We start from the raw sequence: 24,925 nt of genomic DNA on the forward strand, positions 1-24,925 counted from the left end.
AGTCACAGAAACATTGGTCTGGAGGGAGACCTTAGGCCCCCAAATGCTGGGTGGATATGCCATGCTCTCCACTGGTTCCCTCCTCTCCCTCCTGACTTCTTTCTGATGGGTTTGAGAAGCTGGAGGAAATGGTAGGTGGGAATATAGCAGCATCATGTATGAGATGGGTGTTCAGGGGGTTCCCCTACCTCCAAAAGCCTTCTTGCTGGGGGAGGGAGGTCTCTGTATCACTACGCTCCACAGGGAGGGTGACAGCTCCCACCAGCTGAAACCATTTGGGAGGTGGCATGGAATCTGCTTGGCTAATTACGAAAGCATCTTCTGTCGCACTACCGTGGTGACCTCAGCTCTATGTGCAAACATACCATGGATGTCCTGGACGTATCAAGTGCCACCAGTGAGTAGAATTTTTTGAAAGAAATTTGGAAAACTCCTGGATTCCTCAAGCTGCTTTTGGTGGTGGAGCACCTCCTGGCACCCCCAATGAAATCAGTCATTTTGCAGCGCTCTCCAGTTTGATGCACGCACGGCCTTGTGGTGGCAGCTTTTAAAAAGCTGTTTGTCTCATTAAAGTTCACTTAACTCATTTCTGAAATGGGAAACTTTTATGATTAATGACTCGTGGTAGTTTGCTTTAAAGAAGATGCTTGTTAATCAGGTTTGGGTCATTGGTTTGTGGGGTTTCCTCCTCCCCCCACCCCACCCCCCAGTCACTGCAGAGGCTTTGTATTACTGCCTTAGTTATGCCACAGTGACAGCGGTACTTGGTACCTCAGGAGAAATAATTGGTAATGATGCAATTGGTGCCTACAAGAGCTGTGTCTGAGGAGCAATTGAAAGCTACATGGCTGTAATAACAAAAGACAGGGAGAATGATGGTTGGTGAGTTTTTCAGCTTTAGCATTGAAACTCTTGTTCATTTTAATGGAGATCTGCCAGGCTAAAAAGCTTAAGATCAGGACTGCAAAGGATAAGTCACGTTCATCTTGACTTGCTTGCTTTAACCTTTGTGAGCGCCTCTGAGCTGCACTGACATGTAAATAACACAGGCACTAACCTTGCCATCGTACATGGGCTCACAACTGGAATCATGAGCCAGAAATAGCAGTTTCTCAAACAATTATTTCCAGACACACACAAGTGAGCATGACAGCGCTGGGGATGTTATCACTGTGAAAGGGCATCACAATCGCAGCTCCCTGGGTTTTCACAGCACGGATGCTGGAGTGTGGATGCAGGGTTCAGGGCACGGCGACATCTTTTCTCCTCCCCAAGCCCAAGGAGAATGTGTAAGGAATTAATCCTGGGTCTTACAACATCTCATGCCAACTGTGAAATGCTGTGACCGATTCTGATGATGTCCCTGGATGGTCCATGGTCTATGGTTTCAGCTTCTATTTTCAGCTGAATTCAAAAGCTCTCATCCTGCACCTGGATCCTGCTGTGGTTTGTGGGAAGGTGCAAGAGCAGCTTCCCATGAAGGACAGTTGTTACTGCAGCCCTAGACCCTGCCCCATGGACAACACATGCCCCAAGGGTCACCCCAGCTCCCTCCTTAGCCCTGCACCTGCTGAATCCCAAGGGGTTACTCCTCAGGGCCAAAACCTCCCAAATGCATCTCGTGGGTGAGAAGTTACGTTCATCACTCTCTCGAACCTTAGAAGTGAGCAGCCAGGTCCTGTTTACCAAATCCATTTACATCTGTGTGAGACAGAGATTCCTTTGTTAAAATAATGAAAGACAAAATCCTGTCAGAGCCTGGTTCTCTAAAACCACAGAATCATAGAATTGTTTTGGTTGGAAAAAGCCTCTAAGATCATTGAGTCCAACAGTTGACCTAACACTGCCATGGCCATTAAAACATGGCTGTCTGCCATGTCTACACATTTTTTGTGCAACTCCAGGGATGGTGGTGTTCACCTCCACCACCTGCCTGGGCAGCCTGTTCCAATGCCTGTCCACTCTTTCAGTAAAGACATTTTTCCTAATGCCCAACCTAAACCTCCCCTGGCACAGTTTTCAGATGAGCTTGTTCTAAGAGGAAATCACTTTGTTTACTCCCCCCTCCACTCCTTTCATGCCTTTCCCCCCCTTTTACAAATCTCCTGGCTCGTTGTGATTCCCTACTTTGAAGCTAGTTCTAGCAGGCTACTCCTCTTTGTGTATTTGCAGTGACACTTTCACGCAATACTTCACTTGGTTATCTTTCAAATGACAGGCTTGGCCCGTGCAGTCACACTCCACACCTCTCCTCTCCCTTGGAAAAGGAATCCTACGAGTGTACTAAAGTAAGAAGTGTTCAGAGAGTGACTCGGAGGAGTATAAATAGCTCGCAAGCGAAAGCAGCACCTGCCATCTTTGCTGTGTCTTGCACTTCCCACAAATCACTCGGGCGTGCTGGGTCTGATCACAGCTATTGTTTGTGCTAAGCTTCCTCCTACTCCTATAATCCTCCTATTTAAATGGCTGGGATATTTTGCATATGGGAAGGATTTTTGGGGGATATAAATGGCAGCCAAGCATTTTGTGGACATGACATTGTACGTGCGCGTGCTCTGCCAAGGGCAGAGAAATGGAAACATCGCCGAGCGCCACGCTTTAAATGGAAAGGATGTGGCTCTTTTGAAAGTGCCTCCAGTCACGTCCTTTGATGCTTATTGCTTCTTTTAAGGAGCTGCTGCTGCTTTCCCAATATAGTAGCTTCGGGTCCCTGTGTCAGTCTGACAGGATCTGTGGCTCTGGGTGGGCTGGTGGGTGCTGGGCTGTTGCCACGTTAAGCCTGGGGCAGTCTTGAGCATATCAGCCTCTCCGTGTCCCACTGCCTGACGTGTGCCTGCCCAAGGGACAGCAGTGTGCTTTGTCACCAACTCAGCTGTCCCCATATCCATTACTGAGAAGGCCAGCAGGGTTAGGGCTATGTGTCCCTCAGGGACTATACCACAGGCAGTTCAGTCCCAATTACACAGCGGTGGCCTTGCAAGAGGGATGCCTTCTGCCACTGGCTGCCTTCCCATGCATCTTTTCTCACACCATGGGGATGTTTTCTCCCACCGTGCTTCCTGCAGGAGAGAGCTGAAGCACAGCACACCTCAGTCCTTTGTGCTTCAAATAAGGGGAGGGGATGCCCAATGATTACAATTGTTTGACACTGGAATGAGAGGGTACAGCAAAGGGCTACAAAAATGATTAGGAGACTGGAATACCTCTCTTATGAGGAGAGGCTGAGGAACTTGGGGCTCTTTAGCTTGGAAAAGACTGAAGGGGGATCTTATCAATGCTTATCAATACTTAAAGGGTGAGTCTCAGGAGGATGGAGACAGTCTTTTTTTCAGTGGTGCCCAGTGACAGGACAAGAAGTAACAGGCAGAAGCTCGAACTCAGGAAGTTCCATCTAAACATTAGGAGGAGCTTCTTTACTTTGAGGGTTCTGGAGCACTGTAACAAGCTGCCCAGAGAAGTTGTGGAGTCTCTTTCTCTGCAATCAGGCAAAACCTACCTGGACATGTTCCTGTGCAACCTGCTTTGGGTAAACCTGTTTTAGCAGGGCAGTTGGATTAGATAATCTCCAGAGCTCTCTTCCAACCCCTAGCATTCTGTGATCAGAGAAGAATGAGGGATAAAACATAGCACTTTTAAAATGAGAGCATCCAACAGCATGAGGCTGTGCAGAGCAGCTATGGATAGTGAGAGCAGCAGCCTGGCAGGTGTCCCAGGAGGAGTGCCTGCTGCTAATGATGCCTCTTACTGATGGCCTCTCTGGGCTTTACTGCAGAGAAAGTGCTGTAAAAGAGGGGTGCACAGCAGTCAGAAGTGTTGGAGCCAAAGCTCTCTACACAGATCCTTATAGACAGGACTGTGTAAGGCTGGGTCCCTTGGAGCAGCTCCCCTGCACCCAGGGATGACTTGAAGAGCAAAGCACAGAGCAGGGGTGGTAAGCCCCTGATGTCCAGAATATCCTGATTGCTCATTGCAAACATCTAGCTTTAGATTTCCCTTTTTTTCTCAAAGAAAGTTTTATAAAGTGGGAAGAAGGCCAAGAAGGCCAATGGCATCCTGCAATGCATCAAGAATAGTGTGGCCAGCAGAAGCAGGGAAGTTATTGTGCCTCTGTACTCAGCACTGGTGAGGCCACACCTTGAGTACTGTGTCCAGTTCTGGGCCCCTCAGTTGAAGGACATTGAGACTCTTGAACGTGTCCAGAGAAGGGCAACAAGGCTGGGGAGAGGCTTTGAGCACAAGCCCTACGAGGAGAGGCTGACGGAGCTGGGATTGTTTAGCCTGGAGAAGAGGAGGCTCAGGGGAGACCTTATTGCTGTCTCCAACTACCTGAAGGAAGGTTGTAGCCAGGAGGGGGTTGGTCTCTTCTCCCAGGCAAGCAGCACCAGAACAAGAGGACACAGTCTCAAGCTGTGCCAGGGGAAGTTTAGTCTGGAGGTGAGGAGAAAGTTCTTCCCAGAGAGAGTTGTTAGCCATTGGAATGTGCTGCCCAGGGAAGTGGTGGAGTCCCCATCCCTGGAGGTGTTCAAGAGGGGATTGGATGTGGCACTTGGTGCCATGGTCTAGTAGGCATGAGGTCTTGGGTGGCAGGTTGGACTTGATGATCTTTGAGGTCTTTTTCAACCTTGTTGATTCTATGATTCTATGAAGTGGTAAAGTCTTCATCCCTGCAGGTGTTCAGAAAACATGTAGCCATGGCACTTCAGGGCCTGGTTTAGTGGGCATGGTGGTGTCGGGCTGATGGTTGAACTTTATGACCCTAGAGGTCTTTTGCAACAGTAATGATTCTGTAAGTCAATAGCTGGCCCAAAAGGAAGATGCCTGGGTTTGCTATGCCTTTTGAAAAAGCTTTAGGTGTCTGCTTGTAAGTATTTGTGTGCTTTGCAATACAAAACAAAGGCCAAGTTGTTCCTTTAAGGTCTACGGAGACTTTAATTTAGCTCTTGACATGATGTATTCAGACCATTTGGCATTTGGTTGGCAGCCTGTTCTGAGGAGCATAGATTTTATTGAATGCACTGTTTGAGCAAACCACTGCTTCTCTGTTGCTGTGTTTTCCTTCAGACATGGCCAAGGTAATTTTTGCATGCCTTTTCAGGTATCTGCTGAAAGGGGGGATGTGTAGAGCTTACCTGTGCTAGTTACTGTTGTCTGCTGTATCAAGTATGGTTTAGTTCTACTTCAAGCTTGAAACTGCTCAGCCCAAGCCTCCTGAAGCACCACCATGAGGGACTTCCTGGTCTTCCAATGTTTAATCAGACCCTGAAACCTACCCCTTTTGTTGGGACAATATTCTAGCTTACCAAGACTTTTCTTCCTGTTTCTGCAAGGTGCTAAGGAGTATCTGGATAGTTCCTCTAGCTGAAAATGTGCTGGATCATTTGTGGTGGTGTTGTTAGGCCGAGGAGCGGAGCTGTGGCATGCAGAGAAGTCAGCTGGGGGGGTGGGCGCTGGGGGCACCACTCCCTGCAGGGCACTGGCAGGGAAGGTAATGCTGGTTGCTATTTAAATCAGCAGCAGATGTGTTGATATGCCCATGACGTTCCTCGAGATGGCTTGGGGAGCCTGAAGTTTCTAAATGATTCTTCTTCTGACTTCTGGTAATTTTAGCCCTGGAGTGTATACAAACAGAGAAGCATTTGTCTCTGCTCCTGATCCAGAAGGATTTCAGCCCCATCCCTGCTGGCATATTCCTTAGAGAAAAAAAAGACACAAAACAAAACAAACCAAGAAGGGCTACAAAACAGCCATAGCTATTAAAAGATGCTTAGGGAGCATCCAGATTGGAGGCACAGAAAGCCAGATCTTGTGGCTATAAATAATGTATCTGTAGATATCATAGTGCCACCAGAAAGTAGGAAGGATATCCACCTAGGAACAATTTTGGAGGGGAGAAATGGGGAATAGGGAAGTGAGCGTGAAACATTGCTTCTTAGTGCTGCTCCAAGGCAGTATCTAACAACAGCTCAGGAAAGCTGGCATGAGAACAAAAGATCAAGTTGTAGCTACATTGGATAGCTGTTGCCAGCACCAAGTCTGGGTGCAGTCCTGCCTCAACCAAAATGCCACGGGTTGGTGTGTCCCAGTGCTGCACACAACATGCCTGATCTGAATGCCCCATTTAGCTGCTGCTTTGAAATGAGGCAAGAGGAAAAAAGTAAAAAAAACCCTAAAACTCCATTATGTCAACACAATTCATATGGAGCTTTAGAAAGAGGTTTTAAATACACACAAACCAGTTTAAACTTCTTTCCCTTTCAGAGCCGTGACCTCCCAATGCAGTTCTTCGAACAGGGAACATCTCCTAAAGCATTTGTGGTTTTCTATAAAGGATGAGCAGGCAGAATCCTCTTGGGCTGGCAAGGCAAGGACCTGCACTTGATGGAAGTTTGCAGGAGAAAGGCTGTAGTTGCATACTCTTTCTTGAACAAATCCAAATCCCCAAACGTACCTGAAGTCTGCTTTGTAGAAATGTCTCCAGGTTGTGCAGTGCCTGACTTTCAGAGCTGAAGCTTCGCTTCTCCTCGAAGATCAAGCCAGCTACTGTCACAATCAGCCACCTCATGCAATGGGAATTTAATGGGTCATGAGGACTCAAGCAAATCAAAAAACAAAAGGGAAAAGTCTTTCTCTATTCTTTGCTTCTGCTCACCCAGGGCACTGTGCATGTCATTCAGATCAAAACCTGGCTGACACATGAGAAATACCAGCTGCCGTCTGATTAAGACATGTGAGAGGTTCATAAGGTAGCTACAAGTTCATCTCAGTTGGAAACGAAGGGGAAGTCTTAGAGCTGCATGGTGCCATGACCACAGGAAACAGGAAGAAATGGTGCAGAAGTGCTCAGTGCAATATAGGTGAGCTTCATTTTCTGATCCAGGGCAAGCACTGAATCTAACTCAAGTCTCAGTGAAGGAAATGCTAGAAAAACTCCATCAGATGCAGCTTCAAAATGATGAAGTTGAAGAGACCTGAAGCACTTGGGATGCACTGCATAGAGCTATAAGGGGAAGGCAGCTTCACGAAGGAAAGGAACAGAAAGAATAGAGGAGTAATATGTTCATGACAGAGGAAAGCAAGGTATTTTGTGGCTGTAGAATTCTAGCACTGCTTGGTGCATAGGAGTGTGTTGAAATGATCAGAAAATATCTTGCTTTATGCACTGCAGGCTTCTTGCAACGCTTAGAACTTTCTCTTAAGATGAGTTTCTTGAACTAATTTGCTGTCTCCATTTTCCCTCTAAGGATCCACTCTGGACTTTTAAGCATAACTGTGTTTTTAGATTTCTTTGAGCCCCAAAATAGGTCTGAAAAACTGATCATTACATTCCTCTCTGTCTTTCAAGCTTGTAAAAATCAAACACTGATTAATTTTTACCACACTTAAGGAAAGTCAGACATGAAAAAATGTTATCCTGTGATGCCACTGCATATGTAAGCCTGCAATAATGTTAGAGCTCTATTTGGCAAGTTTCCATTCAAATATTGCTGTATGTTCTTTTTTTCCTGCTGTTGCTCTATTAGCTTGCTGTGTCTGAAACTCTGGTGTAATTCCAGGGAAGGTTCAGATCGATCATGTAATGCTCATCACAGTCCTCACCTGCCTATTAAAGAAGTGGCCTAAGGTTTCTAATGTCAGGTCTCCCTTTGCAGTAGGACTTCATGTCCACCTGAGTTTACCTCTGCATTTGAAGCCCAAGTTTGGTATCATACACACTTTGTCTCCCCGGCCTCCTCTTCAAATGCTCATAGCTCCATAAAGGCTGAAGTGAGATCAGCCACCACTGCCAGTCTGCAGCTTGACAGAGTCAAACATCAAAGCTCCTGTTCCAGCTCAACTTCAAAACCTTTCAAGTTTTAAGACTTGACCAAGTAGCAGAAAGAGTTGTAAAGGGAAAGCTGTAATGCACACGATGACAGGCTCTGTGAAGTAGTGCATATTCCTCTTTAAAAAGTAGTGAGTGATAGCTACAGCTTGGTTTGTGCTTCTTGTTAGTATGTTCATGAGGGGTGTGGGATCACATTTGCCCTTTGATTTTTGCCATGAAAAGCAGAAGAATCACTCCCTGGTCTTTCATATTTATGCTATTACAAACTTTTGGAAATGGGTAAAAATCTGTTTTGACATCAAGGTACATGGTTTCAGTTAGGGTTCCAAATGCTTCCCCTCTTTGTTTTCCATTCCACCTGCAAAAGTTCAGTCTGCAGGTGTCGAACAAAAGCTTCTGAGTAAAATATTTGTTTCAGTTGATTATGCTTCCCACTGCCTTTCCTGGAAAGAAAATGAGCTGCCTGTCATTTTTGCAAGATCCTACTCGTGAGTGTGTACACATCTGTGCAAACTCTGGAAGAGGTGGATGAGGTGAAAGTAAAGAGTGCAGCTCCAGCTCTAATAGCTCAGCTGACATCTTTGGCTTGCAGCTTTCCTCACTAACTTCTGGCAGCAGTAATATGAAAAGACTTCACACAGAACCTCCCAGCTTTTGATTTACCTGTGGAAGCATAAATGAGAACTAAGGAATCAGTTCAGGGGCACCTGCTTTTCAAGGCTATCACAGGTAGTGCTCCTACAATATGGTTTCCACCATGCAGTGCATCAGGCTCTGCTGCCAGGGCTGGCTTCACATGAAAGTGCTGGAAAGCACTCAGGGGTCCTTTATTGCATTGTGACACTGCCACCTCATATACCTGCAAACCCCTGCCCTTCATGTTTGCAGTGTTACTCAGTTTTAGTGTACTGGCCATAAACAGTTATTGGATGTACAGGGGTTCTGGTGTCAGATAGATGCTGGCTGGTGCAAAGGAGATGAGGTTTCTGAGACAGTTACATCTCACCAAACTTGACGATACCTCAAGGGTAACCTCAACCCCCCCCCCCCCCCTCCAGTATTGAAATGCAGGCTGCCAAGCAATCATCTACTAGAGCTAATCTGGGTAGGATTTTGAGCAAACTTCTTTTTGTAGGGCTGCTTAGGCTCCCCAGGCTTAATAAAAATCATAAAATAATAGATTGATAGGGCTTGTTAAGGGACCTCTGGAGGTCATCAAGTCCAATCTCCCTGCCCAAAGAAGGATCACCTAGGGCAAGCCACACAGGAACACAAAGTCCAGACAGGTTTTGAAAGGCTCCAGAGAAGGAGATTCCCCAACTCCCTGAGCAGCCTGGTCCAGTGCTCCAGCACCCTCACAGCAAATCTGTGTAAACATTCGTGCTAAACAAAGATTTCAAGTGATATTTCATAGATTGTTAAATACTGCAGTGATTCCCATAAACATATTCCACTCACCATGTGCTGTTTGTGTAACCACCAGCATCCCCCAAAAAACATTTTGCCAAAAGTGACTCATTTCAGAACCACCTCCCTGGACAACCCATTCCAGGGCTTCACCACTCTCACAGTGAAGAACTTCCTCCTCATGTCCAGCCTGAATCTCCCCACCTCCAGCTTCATTCCATTCCCCCTACTCCTATCACTACCTGGTAGCCTAAGAAGTCCCTCCCCAGCCTTCTTTTAGGCCCCCTTCAGATACTGGAAGGCTACAATTAGGTCACCTCAGAGCCTTCTCTTCTCCAAACTGAACAGCCCCAACTCCTTCAGTCTGTCCTCATAGGAGAGGTGCTCCAGCCCTCTGCTCATCCTTGCGGCCCTTCTCTGGACACATTTCAGCATGTGCATATCCCTTTTGTAATAGGGGCTCCAGAACTGGAGGCAGTACTCCAGGTGGGGTCTCACCAGAGCTGAGTAGAGGGGGAGAATCACTTCCCTTGACCTGCTGGCCACACTTCTCTTGCTGCAGCCCAGAATCTGATTGGCTTCCTAGGCTGCAAGTGCACATTGAGAGCTCATGTTGAGCTTCTCCTCCACCAGCACCCCCAAGTCTCTCTCCTCAGGGCTGCTTTCCAGCCAGTCACTGCCCAGCCTGGATTTGTGCCTGGGATTGCCTCGACCCAGATGCAGGACCCTGCACTTGGTCTTGTTGAAGCTCATGCAGTTGGCTTGTGCCCACCTCTCCAGCCTGTCCAGGTCCCTCAGAATTTTTTCAGAATGTTTTTGTTTCAATACATCTAGGACTTAGAGCCAGCTGTGAGCTTTGCTAGCTGGGAGTGAAGCTCTCAGACTGCATGTGGGGTAGTCTTTGTGCATTAAACCACTACTTTGCAGGCTTTTCTAGAGTTGTAAGAACAATATTTTTTAATTATTATATTACCTTAGACACCAAACCCAATGCCAGACTCTGTTACAGAAATGCATGCCCTCATAAGCTGTGCAAATGTACTGAAATACAGAGAGAAAAGGCCTTCAAGACTGGTCTATTTTAGACTTGCAGTAATCTGGAAGACTTTGATCTCCCAGTGCTAAAAGCCTTGCTCACATCAGTGTGGTGCTCGATCTGGCAGCCTTGATTAGGGTTTGGTTTGCATTTCACAAAGCTTTATCAGCCAGAGGGATCATTGCATAGCAATGTGAGATGGATGCTCCACTTCTCAGGTGCAGAGCACATTCTCCAGCCCAAAGAAGCAATCCAGAGTGCCAGGGTCACAGCACAGAATGCTTGATGTCCATTAATTTTAATTGCTGTGATTCATAGTAAATAGGTGAGAGATTCACCATGTCAGTGTGATCATTATCCCTTATCACTAGCATCTGCTTAGGGCTTCTCTCTTGATCAGGTTGAATTATTTAAAGAAATTAAACTGCAATCTCCATGCTATCCATTAGCTGGAACTCTATTTGCATATAGCAGTTGGGTTTTGGCAATCAAAACCAGGAAGATTCTGCACAGTGAGGTGTCTGCCAAAAAAATAATAAAGAAAAGATCCTCTGTGTAGCACTTAGGACTGTGTAGGAATAGGAAAGGTAAAAATAAGATGGGGGCCAAATTAAACATCCATTAGAACAAAGAGGAGCCTGCTACATAACAGCTGTGCTTTGGCCTGGTGTTTGGTGTTAATCTCAGCTGTAAGTCGTTGTGGGTTTTGTTAAAACACATGACTGGTAGCAGGGAAATTTGTCCTAGCATTCCATTAAAACCAGTGGCAGTAGGGAGATGTGTGGTGGATTTGTTTGGACTGATTTTTCTAGGCACATTATAAAAATGCAGCAACAAAACTTTAGACATAGCCACGTAGTTATTTACTTACCATATTGTACTCTTTTATCATAGTGCAATAGACACCTCTAGATGCCAGTATGAATATAAAAATATATTTTGAGATGAAGAGCAAGTACTTGTATTAGTGAGACTTTACCATGTCTGGAATCATAAATTGAAGGCCTAATGCAGGGAGTTTTCCTTCAGATTGAACTGGGAGCATACCAGGAACCATCGCGACAAAGCTAATTTAAACTGGCTGGACTGCTTTAAAGGCATAATGTAAAATTCCTGATATATAAAAGAGCAGAGTTTGGACCTTTTACAAACCACTGCCTGCAGAAAAGAGAAAATTTCAACTTGAGAATCAGCCAAAGAACCCAGCAAAAAAAAAAAATAAATGCACTGAGGAGCAGTGCTGCTACCATATCTGTGCGAGCTCCAGGATTCCTCAGGGGATCTATGTCTCTATAGATATTTTACAAGGGTAGGAAAAAAGATGTTCATGACTTGAGTATGTGCTTTATGGACAAACCATACTTCTATTGGACATTAAGCAGTGGTAGTTGTGCTGTATAAAGGCACTTAGAGTTTACAATTTCAGGTTGTAAATGATACCCGCCTTATCCAAGTCTGTGCCAAGTCAGAACCTTCCGGGAGATGTTTTGAGGGGAATAAATACTCTCAGCAGAGGCACAGCTCTGTGCAGCATGTCAGCCCTGCTGTGTCTGTTTCCAGAGAGCGACCCTGAGCTGCAATTATTCAGAGAGCCCAAGTATGATCTGCTGCCTGTCTCTCTCTGTTGCAAAACCCTGGTGTTTCACTTCGCGCTTGTAGCTTGTGAGACCTTGCTGTGCTTGGGGCGATTGCCTTCGTCCCTCTGAGCAGAGGAGTTCAAGGTTATAGATGATGCTCTAGCTCTTTGTGCTGCCTTGCTGGTTTGTTGCCACTTTGTTTAGATGACTCTAACACAGTATCTTGGGAGGAGCATGAAAGGTCTGTAATTAGAACAATTTAATACATTTGACTCAAAATTGCATTCTCCTCACCAAAGAGTCTTGAATATAAACCTTCCCTAAACACTCGGGTGGACAGGGGACACCTAAACAGCATTAGCACAGGACACAGCAGATTTCTTGGTATTAAACATCACTAAACCTTCTCCTTCTGGATATCTTGATTTATTTGGATGTGCAGAAATTGTTTCTAATTCAGAAATTCAGTGAACACTGTCAGCAAGAGGTACAAGCTCTGTGTCAGGGCTATGGTATCCTGATGCTTCCCAGCTTCCAGTGTTAGAGCTGTAAAGCAACAAGGTGACACTTTACCCTACTACAATTGGGAAAGTGATGTACAGAGCTACTGGGGCTCAGGTTTGTGTTTAAATGTTTGTTGAGCTAGTTAAAATTTTGTTGCAAAGCTGGACCTTGTGTGATTCACCCCAAATCCAGAGATGCTCACATCAAAACAAGTAACTGACGAGGACGTCTGATGACCCCAACCCTAGATACCATCTTCACTAGAACACGTGAACCATCAAGGCAGCTTTAAAGGTGAAAGCCATGCAAATCATATACAGGCTGCAAAACCCCTTCATGCAAATCCCCTTGTATTTGCATGTACAACACTGTATTTCATTACTGTTTTAACTGACACTTCTAAGCCTTGTAAACTAGTAAGGGGAAAAATGAACTCATTTCAAAACAGCAGGGTAAGCTTTCTCTGCTCACCAGTAGGTACAGTTTCTCTCCTACCTGCTGAGATGCTGCCTCCTTCCCATCTTTAGTTTGAGTGTATGGGCCTCATTTGGTCAATGAAATTACTGCTTCTGTAAAATTTAACAGATCTCCTGGCAAAGGTGAGGATGGCTAACATAAGGCAAGCTCACTGTCAGCACTAAGCACAGCTTTTATCGGTGGCCTCTGGTGCTAGAGAGACCTCAGAGCAGTAGTGCAAATTGCTCAGAGCAGAAGCGCAAATTGTATGTGTAACACAAAGTCACCGCAAGTCCCTTTGAAATTCTGGGTCTAGGTTGTACTGGACATGCTGGGGCTCACTGGTTACTTCTAACAGCACCAGGTCAGCTGAACCCTAGAATCCCTCCTTCTCCACTCCTTCACTTCCAACTCTCTGGTTTCAGTTAATGCAAGTTCTACTGGAGAGAGACAAGAGAAAGTCCAGGGTTTTGATCCTCCTGCAGGTCTCTGAAGTGTTAAAGGCTCAGGTAAAACAACCTTATAGTCCACTACCATCAAAGGGCTTACTGAATTATGGAATAATTGAGGTTGGAAAAGATCTTCAAGATGATCAGGTCTAACCATTAACCTAACCTTGCCAACTTCACCACTAAACCACGCCCCTGAGTACATCTATGTCTCCTTCAAACACCTCCTGAGGTGGTAACTCAACTACTTCCTCGGGCAGCCTGAATCTCCCTGAAACAAACATGACCCTGTCAGGACAATTCTTTGGCTCCAGAAACAGAATAGAAGTTGTTCATGATGCAAATAGATGCATGGCAGTCTGGAGGAGCTCTGTTCAAAGACTTGGGGTTCAATTTTCTGCTTTGTCCATTACTTAAGAGAAAGTAATTCCAGAAGTGTAAGCATAGAGGTCTTCCAAGCAGCAGCGTTGATCCTGGCTCATCATTCTTAGCTTAAACACCTGATTTTCCTAATCACACCCGAAATCCACCCACTTGTGTGAGGTGGGATGGGACTTTCCGCCAGGCTGTGGGCCAGCAGAGGTGCTGTCCTGCCTCCTGGCAGCACGACCACCTTTCGCCGGGGGCAGGAACACGGCTGGGAGCCCGCTGGCCACGGTAAGCCGATCTGCCTTCAGCTGTCCCCGGCGCTGGGCTGGAGCGAAGGGAGGGGGAAGGCAGCAGGAATTCGGCTCCGCTAAAAATAGCGGCCGCGCAGCCCTGGCCGCTGCCGCCGCTCCCGGGGACCGGCTCTGGGGCTTCACTGAGCCGCCTTTGCCTGCCCGGTCGTGGGGCAGAAGAAGCGGAGAAGTGCCCAGAGACCATAGGGAGGGCTGTGCTCTGAGCATATCGCACTCCCCTGGGGGTGCCCAGCCCTGCCTGTTTCTCGATGCTCTAGAAGAAGTTCATGCTTGTTCCCCTCTTCAAGCAGGCCACTCGGGGGAGGGGGTTGTGGGAGTCCTGCTGCCGTACCGAAGGGCTCCCCCAGGCACTTCGCGGCTCGCCCTTCCCAACGTTTTATTCCCGGCTTCCGACCAGGGCCGGGATCCAAGACGCACCAGCTGCATCGGGTTTCCTCCTCCCGTCCTCTCTCCCTCCGCGGCCCGGGGCGGGTCAGAGGATGGGTGCCCTCCAACCACGCTCCCTCCCCTGACGGCGGCCCCGCTGGTAGGAAGTTTTGCCCCCGCCGAGAAGGACGGGGTGTGGGGGGGAGCGGTTTTGTCGTACAGGTGACAGGAGTTTGGGCTGCTCTTGGGGAGTTCCTTCCTCCTCCTCGAGGGGCGGGGAGGGCAGAGAGAGGGGAGTCAGTCCCGTCGCACACCCCGGGGCAGAGGAGCAGGGCTGGAAACAAGACGGCAATAGGCTCTGCGTGTCCCCTGGTCAAAGGCAATCTGATGTGACTCTTGCCCCCAGGTGTCCCCCCCACGCCATTCCCGTGTCGTCGTGCCCCCGTCCCACTCCCCCACTCCTGACAACCCTTGTCCCTCTGCTCTTCGCACTCCCGCGACGCCAGCAACAGGCTGCTGGGCTCGGGACCGGGCAATGCCGGGCACAGTCCCGGGACCGGAGCCTCCTCTTACGCAGGATGAGGGGGTGGGAGATTATTCCCCAAGAGCAGGGCAGACTGGGGCTATGCCATCCCCAGCCCGGCGCTTGGGCACAGTCCCAGGGCTGGAGGGCCGCAAGGATTCGCGTTGCCCCCCTCGGTATCATTTCATGGAGGCCCGGCTGAGGAATGGGGAGGGGGATGCGCGGATCCGGGGAGTGCTGGTGGGGGCAGCTCTGGCTCTTTGCTACCGGCGAGCGTAAACCTGCCGCCTCTTCTGCAGTGCCGCGGACTCGCGTCCTCCTCCTCCCATCCGCGGCTGCAGCTCTGCTGCTCTATCCCATTATTGGGGGAGGAATCAAAAAGAAATAAACAAAAACCAACACACCCAAGCAAACAACCAAAGCCCACCCCCTCCGCCCCAACTCACGGTACCCCCCCTTTCCTCCCACCCCCGGTCGGTGTGACTTCCAGGACCGGCTGCGCTTCTCTGGCCCTGGGGAGGGGAAGCAGAGCTGGGGAGGCGGGGGAAAGGAGGGGGCCAGGGCCAGGCAGACACAGGGAAAATCGCTTTTGTCTCCGGCACGGCGAGCGGCGCAGGGGCTCGGTGCTGCGGCTGCCGGAGCCCCCCGCTCACCCGCCCGCTCCGCTCCCCTCCTGCAGGCTCCGCGGCTCCGCGCCGGGGAGCGGGTAGCTCTCAGGCTTCTGAATTTCTTTCTTTCTTTCTTCCTTCCCTCCCCTTCTGTTGGTGTTATTTCTGCCTTTTCGGCGTAGAGGATCCCCCCACACGCACGCACGCTGCCCCCCCTGCCTGAGGGTTCTTTGGGTCCAGCCGGAATCCGCGCCGCTGCCGGGGATTTTCCCACCCAAGCTGGGGTCTATGAGCGGGAAGGTGATCAAGCCCAAAGAAGAGAAAGATGCTTCCAAGGGTAAGGCAGGCGCAATCGCTCCGATAAACAGCATGGTCCCCGGCCCGACCGCGGACAGCCCGACCTTACCGGGGCGGGGAATGGGGGGGCACCGCTCCGCTGAGAGTCCATAGCTCGGGGGACCCCTACCCCTAGGCATGGGTGGGGGGAAGCGGTGCCCGGCTGTGCCTTGTATACAGGGCACTGCACCGGCATCCCGGCACGGGGAGTGTGGGGGTGCTCAATGCGGCACCGGCAAAACTATTGCCCCCCACACCGTGGGCAGCCTGCTCCCCGCACCGCGGACCGAGCCGGGGCTCGGCGCTGCAGGCGGCCCCGGTGTGCCGGGGCGGTGGAGCGGGGGGAGCCATCGCCATGGAGACGCGGAGCCGGGGCACCGCCAGTGCCGAGGGGCGGGGGGCCGCATGTGCCCCCTTCTCCACCCCCCAGCTGGGACTGGACTCGGTGGAGGGGGTGCTGCCCTAACCCGGCTGTCCCCCCGGACAGCTGGGGGCATGCAGAGGAAGGGGCGCATGAATGGGGCGAGGGGATACGGTGCATGTGGGGTATCCTTTCCCGGGGGTGCATGCCCCGGGGGGTGCGGGTGCATGCACAGCCCTGAGGGGGTCCACACCCCCGCGAAGCCCCTCTGCGGAGTTAGGCCCCCGGGGCTGTAGGAGCACATGGGAGAGGTGGCTGGTGGCTCTCCAGCAGTAGTTGTGTGTGTAGGTAAAGCTGTGCATCTCCTCATCCTACACCTGTGCGGTAGGGCTGGCGCTGCGGGGGTGATACCCAGAGGAAGGGGATGCTCTGGGCCTCCCGGGAAGAGGCAAAACCTGCTCCTTATTCACTAGTTCTATAAATCATAACGGGCGCTTTACTTTTTTGAGCAGCCTATGAGGCCAGACCAAACCAATTCTTCCCTTTTATATATATATATATTTTTTTTTTAAAGAACTTCTTGGTTTCTTGATGTTGAAAGTTTGTGTTTAACACTAGGTTTCAGAGAACTGTTTTGTTTTGTTTTCCTTTCACGTTTCCTTTTCCTCCCCTCCCTCTCTTTACAGTTCTGTGTGTTACATTCACAGCCTTAGCGTTTTCATCAGATTTTCATTTTTCACAACACCAAAGTTTACCATTCAGAGGCACTGCAAAACCTTACCTTTTCTTTGATGTTGAATATATTTATATATATATTTTTTAATGGCCTTATTGATAAAAATGCTCTTTAAATAATTTATGAAGCAATGCAGAACAAAAGATTCCCGCCCTTTCTGAGGAATTATTTTGCACAATCTACAACTGTGTTATAATCCTGCACAAAAAGAGTTTGCCCTGCTGGTGCTGTAGTTCCTTGAAAGCTTGTGTTCTTTCTTTCTTTCTTTCTTTTTTTCTTTTTTTTTTTTTTTTCTTTCCACATCAAACTCAGTCCATTTTGTGCTCTGATTACAAGTTTCAGTGTCACATTAACTCCTGTTTGAAACTGCCTGTGCAGAGGTTTGGGGATATATGTGTATTTCAGAACACAGTGGGCAAAGGCATTTGTATCTTCTGGTAATGAGTCAGTAATGGCTTGAAGTGCAAGGCATGGATTCCTGTGGTGACAATGTACCAGAAGGTGTATGTTCTGAGGATCCCAAGAGAGGCAGCTCATGCTGGTACTCTGCTACCAGGAGACGCTGGGACGCTCCTTGAGCTCCTATACAAAAACTTTCTGCCTTATCACAAAGCAAAGAGGCGGTTTTAGATAAAGCAGGAGGAGCTGGTACGTGTCTGAGGTGCTTTGGCACTGCTGCAGAAAAGTGAGTGATGGCTGTGGTCTGTGAAATGCACTTTCAAAAAGGGTCCAGGTACAGTGGCAAGGAGGTGGCATTTACCAGTCAATGTATAGTGTGGCACTTAGCAGCTAATGTATAGGCTGCATGGCCTTCTTTAGCCTCATGTCATAGACTAAAAGAGGAAATGTTTGTGGTTTGGTTTTGGTTTTGTTATTTTTTTCCTCCCATCTACCTGAATTTTCTTTTGGTCATTGTGAGTATTCAGTGCCCTTAAAAGGAATGTTTAATTATGATCTAGGCACAGGAAAAGCATTCTGTGGTTTGGTTCTTTTTTTGGTATTGTTTTTTATTTAATATAATGGAACTATTTTTTTTATATATATACATACCATTTATTGCCTATTTCTGCAGCCATACTGTGACACTAGGTATACTTCAGTCCTGACAGAAGACTGCATGTTGCAGAGTTAGTTAACCACTCCTTCAAAGAACAGTGTAATCAGGTTCCATATGAGACTAGCTTGTTGCAGTGATATACCCATGTGCCCACGTTCTATAAGCTATATGATGTAACTTTAATACCTGCTGTAAATGCAGGTGTCCTGGGGCTACATTTGCATAGTAGATGTGAAACACACTGTTAGTGAGTGTAGTGTCAGCCTTTCTGACTCCTGGCATCTTACAGGGCGGTGCATGAGAAGGGATTTCACTGTAGCTCTCTGCAGAACTTGGGGAGGGCTGTGTTCAGCCCTAACGTAAAGAGCTCCTTGGTCTAAGTTGTTGAGTGGCACTTTCCACAACCAGCTTTTAGGTGGGTCTTTGTGGGAAAACCTGATTTATAGAGCACCTTGAAAAGCCAAGGATTTTGGCAGGATCAGCACAAGTAGTTACTGTCTTGGAGCAGGTGTTTTCAGTTGAATTACCCTCTCTTGCAAAGCCTGTGGTGGTCTCAGTGGAGCTGAGCAGGTGTAAAACAAGTACCAAACCCTATTTTTAAAGAAATATTGGTTGGTTGGGTTTTTTTCCTCCCCCCCCCCCCCCCTTTTCTTAAGCTAAAGATGAGAGTAACTGCTCTCTTCAGAGTTTGTTGTCCTGACTAGAAAAACCAGTGATGATTCTTTTCCTCAAAATTTGGCTGCTTTTAAAACTGGCTGTGGATGTTTGAGAGTTAACTGACACAGCCTACGTAAATCTTAAGAATTAGCCTAATGAAGTCAGAGATGTGCACCTTTGCTTTCTGCAAAATGCTACATTAGCTACATTAAACAATGTAGAAGCATAAGATTATGGCATTGATTTTTATTTATTTAAATACTTTGCTCTGGGTCCTTTTTGTTTGTTTCTTTTGTTTAACTCTGTGAGTGTCAGAGAGCTGCAGGATGATGCAAGCCCAGGTAGCCTCCAAGCTCCCTTGCAAAGGTAGATTGGGCAGTGTCGTTGCTCTGGAGTAGGAGCTGTTTGTAGTAGCAAGCAGCTTGTTTCAGAGAGCAGCCTTGTCGCAGCTGGTGGTGGTGGCTTCAACCATGGGACAGGTTCCTGTGTCTCTTCTCACTCTGCAGTCTAGTGGTGGCTTCAACCATGGGGCAGGTTCCTGTGTCTCTTCTCAGTCTGCAGTCTCTCTGGGATTAGTAGGAGCATGAGAATCTGGGTAACAACAGCTTGGCATGGTGCAGTGGTAGTCTGATGGCTGGTAAGAGGTTTTCTTCAGACAAAGTTGGTTTTGTACTCAAGAAATGGCTATGTTCCCACTGGCAACAGTGCTGCTCTGACTAGTCAGGTGGTCTTCTGCCACATAGCTGGTGTGTGGAGAGCTACTTGTGTGGCAGGACAAGTGCCTTTCCCCAACTCTCCCTCAAAAAGCTTTTGCTTCGCACTGTGAGAGCAGTATAGCCAGTGTCCCCAGTGGGCCTTGGAGCTGTATCAGCACAACTTAATTTGAATAAAATATTTGTTAACCTTTTATTTGAGGGAGAGGCATGGGGCAGCAGAATATAGGGCATTAGAAAGCGAGCTGAGACCTGCTGAAGTCCTTGTCCTTTGGATGTGGGCTTTAAGGAGCTTGTGCTGTGTGCTGTTACAGCCAGACTCTTCCCAGAGGCTGCTTTGCAATTTCTGTGGCTTCTCCACGGAAAGTCAAGAGACCAAGTAGAGAATCTGAACCTCAATCCAGGCAGTGGCTTCATCAGTGTTTGTTCTTCTTTTTACCCGTTGGATTATGTACTGCTGCCTTCCCCTTGAAACAGATGCATGAAGGGTCTCTTCCTGTCACTGTGCTCTCACCACAGGAAACTTCGATAGCTTTGCCCAGAAGTCTGTAAGCAGTGAGAAAACGCGGAGTGTATTTCCTTCCACAGAAAGCAAATTAGGAGGAGTATTTTTGAAGCTGATAGCTTCTAATCTGAGAAGAGCATGTTGAAATAGTGACAGTAAGGGTGAAGGCTTCGGAAGTGTAGGTACTGTTCTAATTTAGTTACAGCAGAAAGCAAAGCACTTTTAAGAAAGCGCTTGGCAGGAGAAATAGAAGTCAGAATTTTGAGGTATCTATTACTGCTTTCCCTGGCTTTATGGGAATATAATATAATGCAGCTTGTGATTGAAAGGTCTGTAGAAAAGCTGACAAAAATAAAGAAGCTGATCTCAACAGTTATATTTCTATAGTACTGAATCATGAGAAAGCAACTTACTTCAAGGACTGAAGAAGAACTGTGCAGAGGCAACATGTAAGCTGACCATGTCTTGGTCTGAGTCCACGGAATCAAAATTAGCAGCAAGTGCAGACCCATGAGAGAAGGGGGAAGGGAGCGTGGTGCAGGTTCCCTTATCTGCTGCTTGGACAGTTCCTGGGGGAGACAGGGCATTTCTTTGTCTTTTTGTCAGGAGTTTGGATGCCAGCTCTTTTGCATCCCAGACAAAAAGTCCCACCACACTTCACCAGCAGCCACAGCTGGACTTAAGAACTTTAGTTTCTGTTCAGACAAGTGTTTGCTGGCAGCAGACTGGGTCTTACTGTGGTCATTTGATGCAATTCACTTAGGCATCACAACCTGTGTTTGTTTCCTAAATGTTTAATGACACTAAAGGCATAGTTAAACTCAATGCTTGTCTTTTCTTCACTTTACACTAGAAACCTCTGTGCCTCCTGCCTGAAATTTGAGATTGCAGATCCACTTTGAATAGATGCCTGCATCGCCCACTGGAAAGTGACAGCCAAAATCTAAGGCACGATCCACCCCATCCTGGATATTAATGTTGCAGGTTACAATAGATACTCAGCTCTTGGCTGAGGTCCTGATCCATTCAAAATTCCCCATTGACACCAGTGGGAGTTCTCTGTGTCTGCCCGTGGCGTTGCCTCTGATTAGTGGGTGGTTGTTAATGTGCCCATGCTTGGAATATTTACAGTAACTACCTCCTGTTATGACTCATTATCTGTGACTGGTTTTGGTTCCACAAACTACAGTAACGCTTTACAAAAGATACATTCACAAAAGAAACATCCTTCCTTCTAAACCCCCAGCTGGTGGCCTCTGGCATCTGTTGGTAAAACATCAGCAACTGAAAAAACTGAAGTGGTCTTTGAGATCCAGATGCCAGCATGTTTGTGCCCCTGCTCTGAAATGGTTTTCAGTGCTAGCTGAAGAAATCCCAAGGCAATACATCCAGGGACAAGCTCCAAACTCTGGACTTTGTGATGCTTTTGGTCCTTGTATGACTGCTGTCCATGCCAAAGAACTTGTGCTGCATGGAAGGTAGTAAAAAGTAGCATTTATTTCCCCTTTGCTTCTAGAAGAAAACTTGAGAATCACTGCTTTTTGGCAGACACTAAATCTCAACTTCAAAGGAATAAGCCCCAGACAGATGAAGCCTGGAGGATGGGTAGCCCACAGAGCATTGCTGGGCTCTGCAAAGAGATGAGTACCAGCATCCATAGCAGAACATAAGAATTCGTATGGCTCAGGTTTCTGGCATCTCTGGTCTGTGGCCATCCACAGTATGCTGGAGCCTGGTCATTGCATGGATTTGTCTCATTTACTGGGAGTTCTTGCAAGGCACTTGTCTCTCTACACTTTGGCAATTTTGTGTTGCCATGCAGTCTTGGGTCAAATTAATGTTCATTTTTCTTCCTCCATTGCTCATTGTGTGTGATTGTTGACAGCGTGCTTTGGAAAACAGACAGCTCCAGAGCTAGAGGAATTGCTTCCCCTGGAGCACAGACCTGGCAAATCCTGTTCCTCTTTCACTGCAAGCAGCAAATCCATGCTTTTATAAACTCCTCTGTGAATCCAGGTGTGGCCAGTCCTGCATGAACACAAAATACTTGTAAAGCTGGGAGGACAAGCTTCACATCCCAGAAGTTAGGTGTTTTCAGACCTGGCTGTTTGGGTTTGTCAGTTGTATACTGGGAAGGAATTGCTTTGATTACTGAATGCTTTTACAGATTGGTGCCTTCAGATTTCTTTTGTGGGACTGCAGCTTTCTGAGCCGCTCTTAGCTGAGTCTGGCTTTAGAGTCTACATGCCCCAAGCATTGCTTTTCTTTCCTCAACTATATCTCTTAGCCTAACAAAATTCCTTACTTTCCCTAGAACATATCTTGGCTAAGCTTACATAAAAAGACATGTATTAAAAACCCAAAATGAAACAACCAGAGGACTATGCTCTTTAGGGGATACTTTAATTTTGTTGTGGAGTAACTTGGGTAAAGGGTGTCCTTAAATTGTGTGGTCTAGTTTCTTGCTCAATATTTGTCTTGTTTTGCTGAAAGAAATGAAGATGAAAATAATTTGTTGCACCCTCGGGCAGGTAACAAATTCAGTCCTTTCCATGAAGGGAGTGTAAAGTGATACTGTTCTCCACTTAATTAGTTTTGTGAGAGCAATGTATAAGGCAAGGTCAGAGCTAAGGGAAGAAAGAGCTGGCATGGATTGAACGCTGCTTACGTTACTTGAATAATTAGAGCATCACTCCGAGGTGGGAGGGAGCAGAAGGGCTGAAATGAAGTAGGAAGAAGAAATATTCCTGAAATAGCAGCGGGGTTGCCACTGGCCTGGGTTGCATCATGTGTACGCCATTCAGAACTGACTGAACCCGCACTAGCAGTGGTTCGTTGCCTTTGACGCTGTGGCTGTGATTGTAGCTGAAATGAAGATGTATTTATACAGATTACTCTCTTCTGTGGCCCCAGCAATCTCTAGATGCTTTTCGGCTGAGGCTTGACATAACTGATACAAGGCTCTGTTGGTTGCTTTAGGAATAAATTGTTTAATCAGTGTTTGATATTTTTTGATGTGGGTGCTTTCAGTTACCACCTGGTTTAGGACAAATTTCTTTTGTCTTAGGAGGATCAGATCAAACTTGCACATTGTGTAACGCTCATCTCACCTGAGTGACTCTTCTCCCAGGTGACAGCATGAGAGGAAATGGCCTCAAGTGGTGCCAGGGGAAGTTTAGCTTGGATAGTAGGAAAATTTTCTTTCCTGCAAGAGTAGTCAGGCATTGGAACTGGCTGGCCAGGGAGGTGGTAAAGTCACCATACCTGGAGGTGTTAAAAAACTATGTAGAGATGGCACTTTGGCACACGGTTTAGATGGTGTTGGGTTGATGGCTGGACTTAATGTTCTTAGAGGTCTTTACCAACCGTAATGATTCTATGAGTGGTCTGCAAATGTTTTGCTGGCTTTCTTAAAATGATGGCTTCATCTCTCTTCAGGCTCTCTATTGCCTGGTGGTTGTTCTTTGAACAAGCTCAATTTATAATAATTGTTTCAGGGTTGTTGTTGTTTGAAGATGCACATTCTGGTGGGTTTCTGTCTCCCCTGTTCATGTAAGCTTTAACGACTGAGACTGGCAACACAGATCTGGGATTTCATCAGCAGTCATGTTAGCACCCATGTGATTATTTTTCTAATCTTCCTCCTCCATCCCTGTAAAACATCCTGTGCCAAGAGGGAAAATACTCATGTGGGTGGGTTGACCGTGGCCAGATGCCAGACGCCCACCAGGCTCCTCTCTCTCTCTCACCCTTCTGAGTAGGACAGGGGGAGAAAATATGATGGAAAAGTTCCTGGTTTGAGATGACAGAGACAGGCTGATCACTTACTAATCACAGACATGGGCAAAACAACCTTGACTTGGGAAAAACTACATTATTGCCAATTAAAATAGAGCTGAATGGTGAGAAATAAAGGCAAAAAATAAAATACCACTCTCCCTTTACTCCAGGCTCAACTTCACTGCTTCATTCCCAGCTCTTGTACCTCCTCTCCATGCCACAGCAGGGATAGGGAATGGAGGTTGTCACTTCTGGGCTTTGTTGTAACCTCCATTTGTTTGTTTGGGAACTGGCTGGAACTGGCCAGAGCTGGCTGGAACCAGCTGTGTCCAGTTTGGGGCAGCTCTGAACTCACCTGCAAAGCCCCTGCTGATGTGGTAGGGCTGTAGGGCTGTTGTGGAACTGCTTGGAACTGGCTGTGTCCTGCTTTGGGCAGCTCTGAATCAACTTGCAAAGCCTTTGCTGACACAGTGGGGTCATTGCAGACCTTGCTGGAAATGGTTGTGTCCAGCTCGGGGCAGCTCTGAACTCATCTTTCAAAAAGCTCCTGCTGATGCAGTGGGGTCATTGTGGAACTGGCTAGAACCAGCTGTGTCCAGCTCAGGGCAGCTCTGAATTCACCCTGCAAAGCCCCAGCTGATGCAATGTGGCCATTGTAGAGCTGTCTGGAAATGGCTGTGCCCAGCTCAGAACAGCTCTGAACTCACCTTGCAAAGCCCCTGCTGATGCAGTGGGGCCATGGGGCTATCTGGAACTGGTTAGAACTGTCTGTGTCCAGCTCCAGGCAGCCTCAGCATTGCTTCGTAGAGGCTCCTACTGAAGACACCTGGCCACAAACACATTGTGGCAGAAGGGGCTTTATGGCTTGGCTTCACCTTCTGATGATGAAGGTGACCTGCTAATTGCATTTTCATTAGGCTGGGCCAAGTGAAAGAGGTTGAACAAGAAATTCTTTCTTTCTTGTGGAAGAAGGTGTTCCTGGTGTGCCAGTGGTTTCACCTCTGACCTTAGCAACTCAAGCAGGGGGAGGAGGAGGTGATGTCCAGAGAGGCTGTGTAGTCTCCTCTGGAGACTTTCAAACCCACCTGGCTGAGATCCTGTGCAATCTGCTCTGCTTTAGCAGAGACATTGGACTAGCTGATCTCTAGAGGTCATTAACGACCCTCACCATGTTGCGATTCTGTGACAGCCACGGGCTCTCTGCTTCTGGGAGGTTCATGGCAGTTTTATCCCACTCTTGGTTTAATTACAGAAGTTTAGGAGCTGTGAACAGTTTTCCCCTGCCCCCCATAGTCTGTGTCTGCAAATCCAGGGGCAGTTAGCAGTGATCTGGGATTGCTTGACTTTTA

General features: G+C 47.5%; 1 protein-coding gene across 3 annotated transcripts in view; it reads left to right on the forward strand.

Moving 5' to 3' along the window:
• Positions 1-24,925, forward strand: part of FGF13 (fibroblast growth factor 13) — a 433,315-nt gene that overhangs the window by 74,592 nt on the left and 333,798 nt on the right. Inside the window, exons 1-2 of one of the 3 annotated variants that reach the window (XM_009904274.2) lie at positions 14,438-14,522; positions 15,614-15,768. The exons of 1 other annotated variant lie outside the window; for it this stretch is intronic. In XM_009904274.2, the coding sequence (XP_009902576.1) occupies positions 15,720-15,768 (49 nt within the window). In that variant the 5' untranslated portion in view covers positions 14,438-14,522; positions 15,614-15,719. Of the gene's footprint in view, positions 1-14,437; positions 14,523-15,403; positions 15,769-24,925 lie in introns of those variants that run through there. One more of the 3 variants, XM_009904276.2, reaches the window with a different exon arrangement.

Source organism: Dryobates pubescens, chromosome 18 (genome assembly GCF_014839835.1).
Source record: "Dryobates pubescens isolate bDryPub1 chromosome 18, bDryPub1.pri, whole genome shotgun sequence".
NCBI classification, from domain to species: Eukaryota; Metazoa; Chordata; class Aves; order Piciformes; family Picidae; genus Dryobates; species Dryobates pubescens.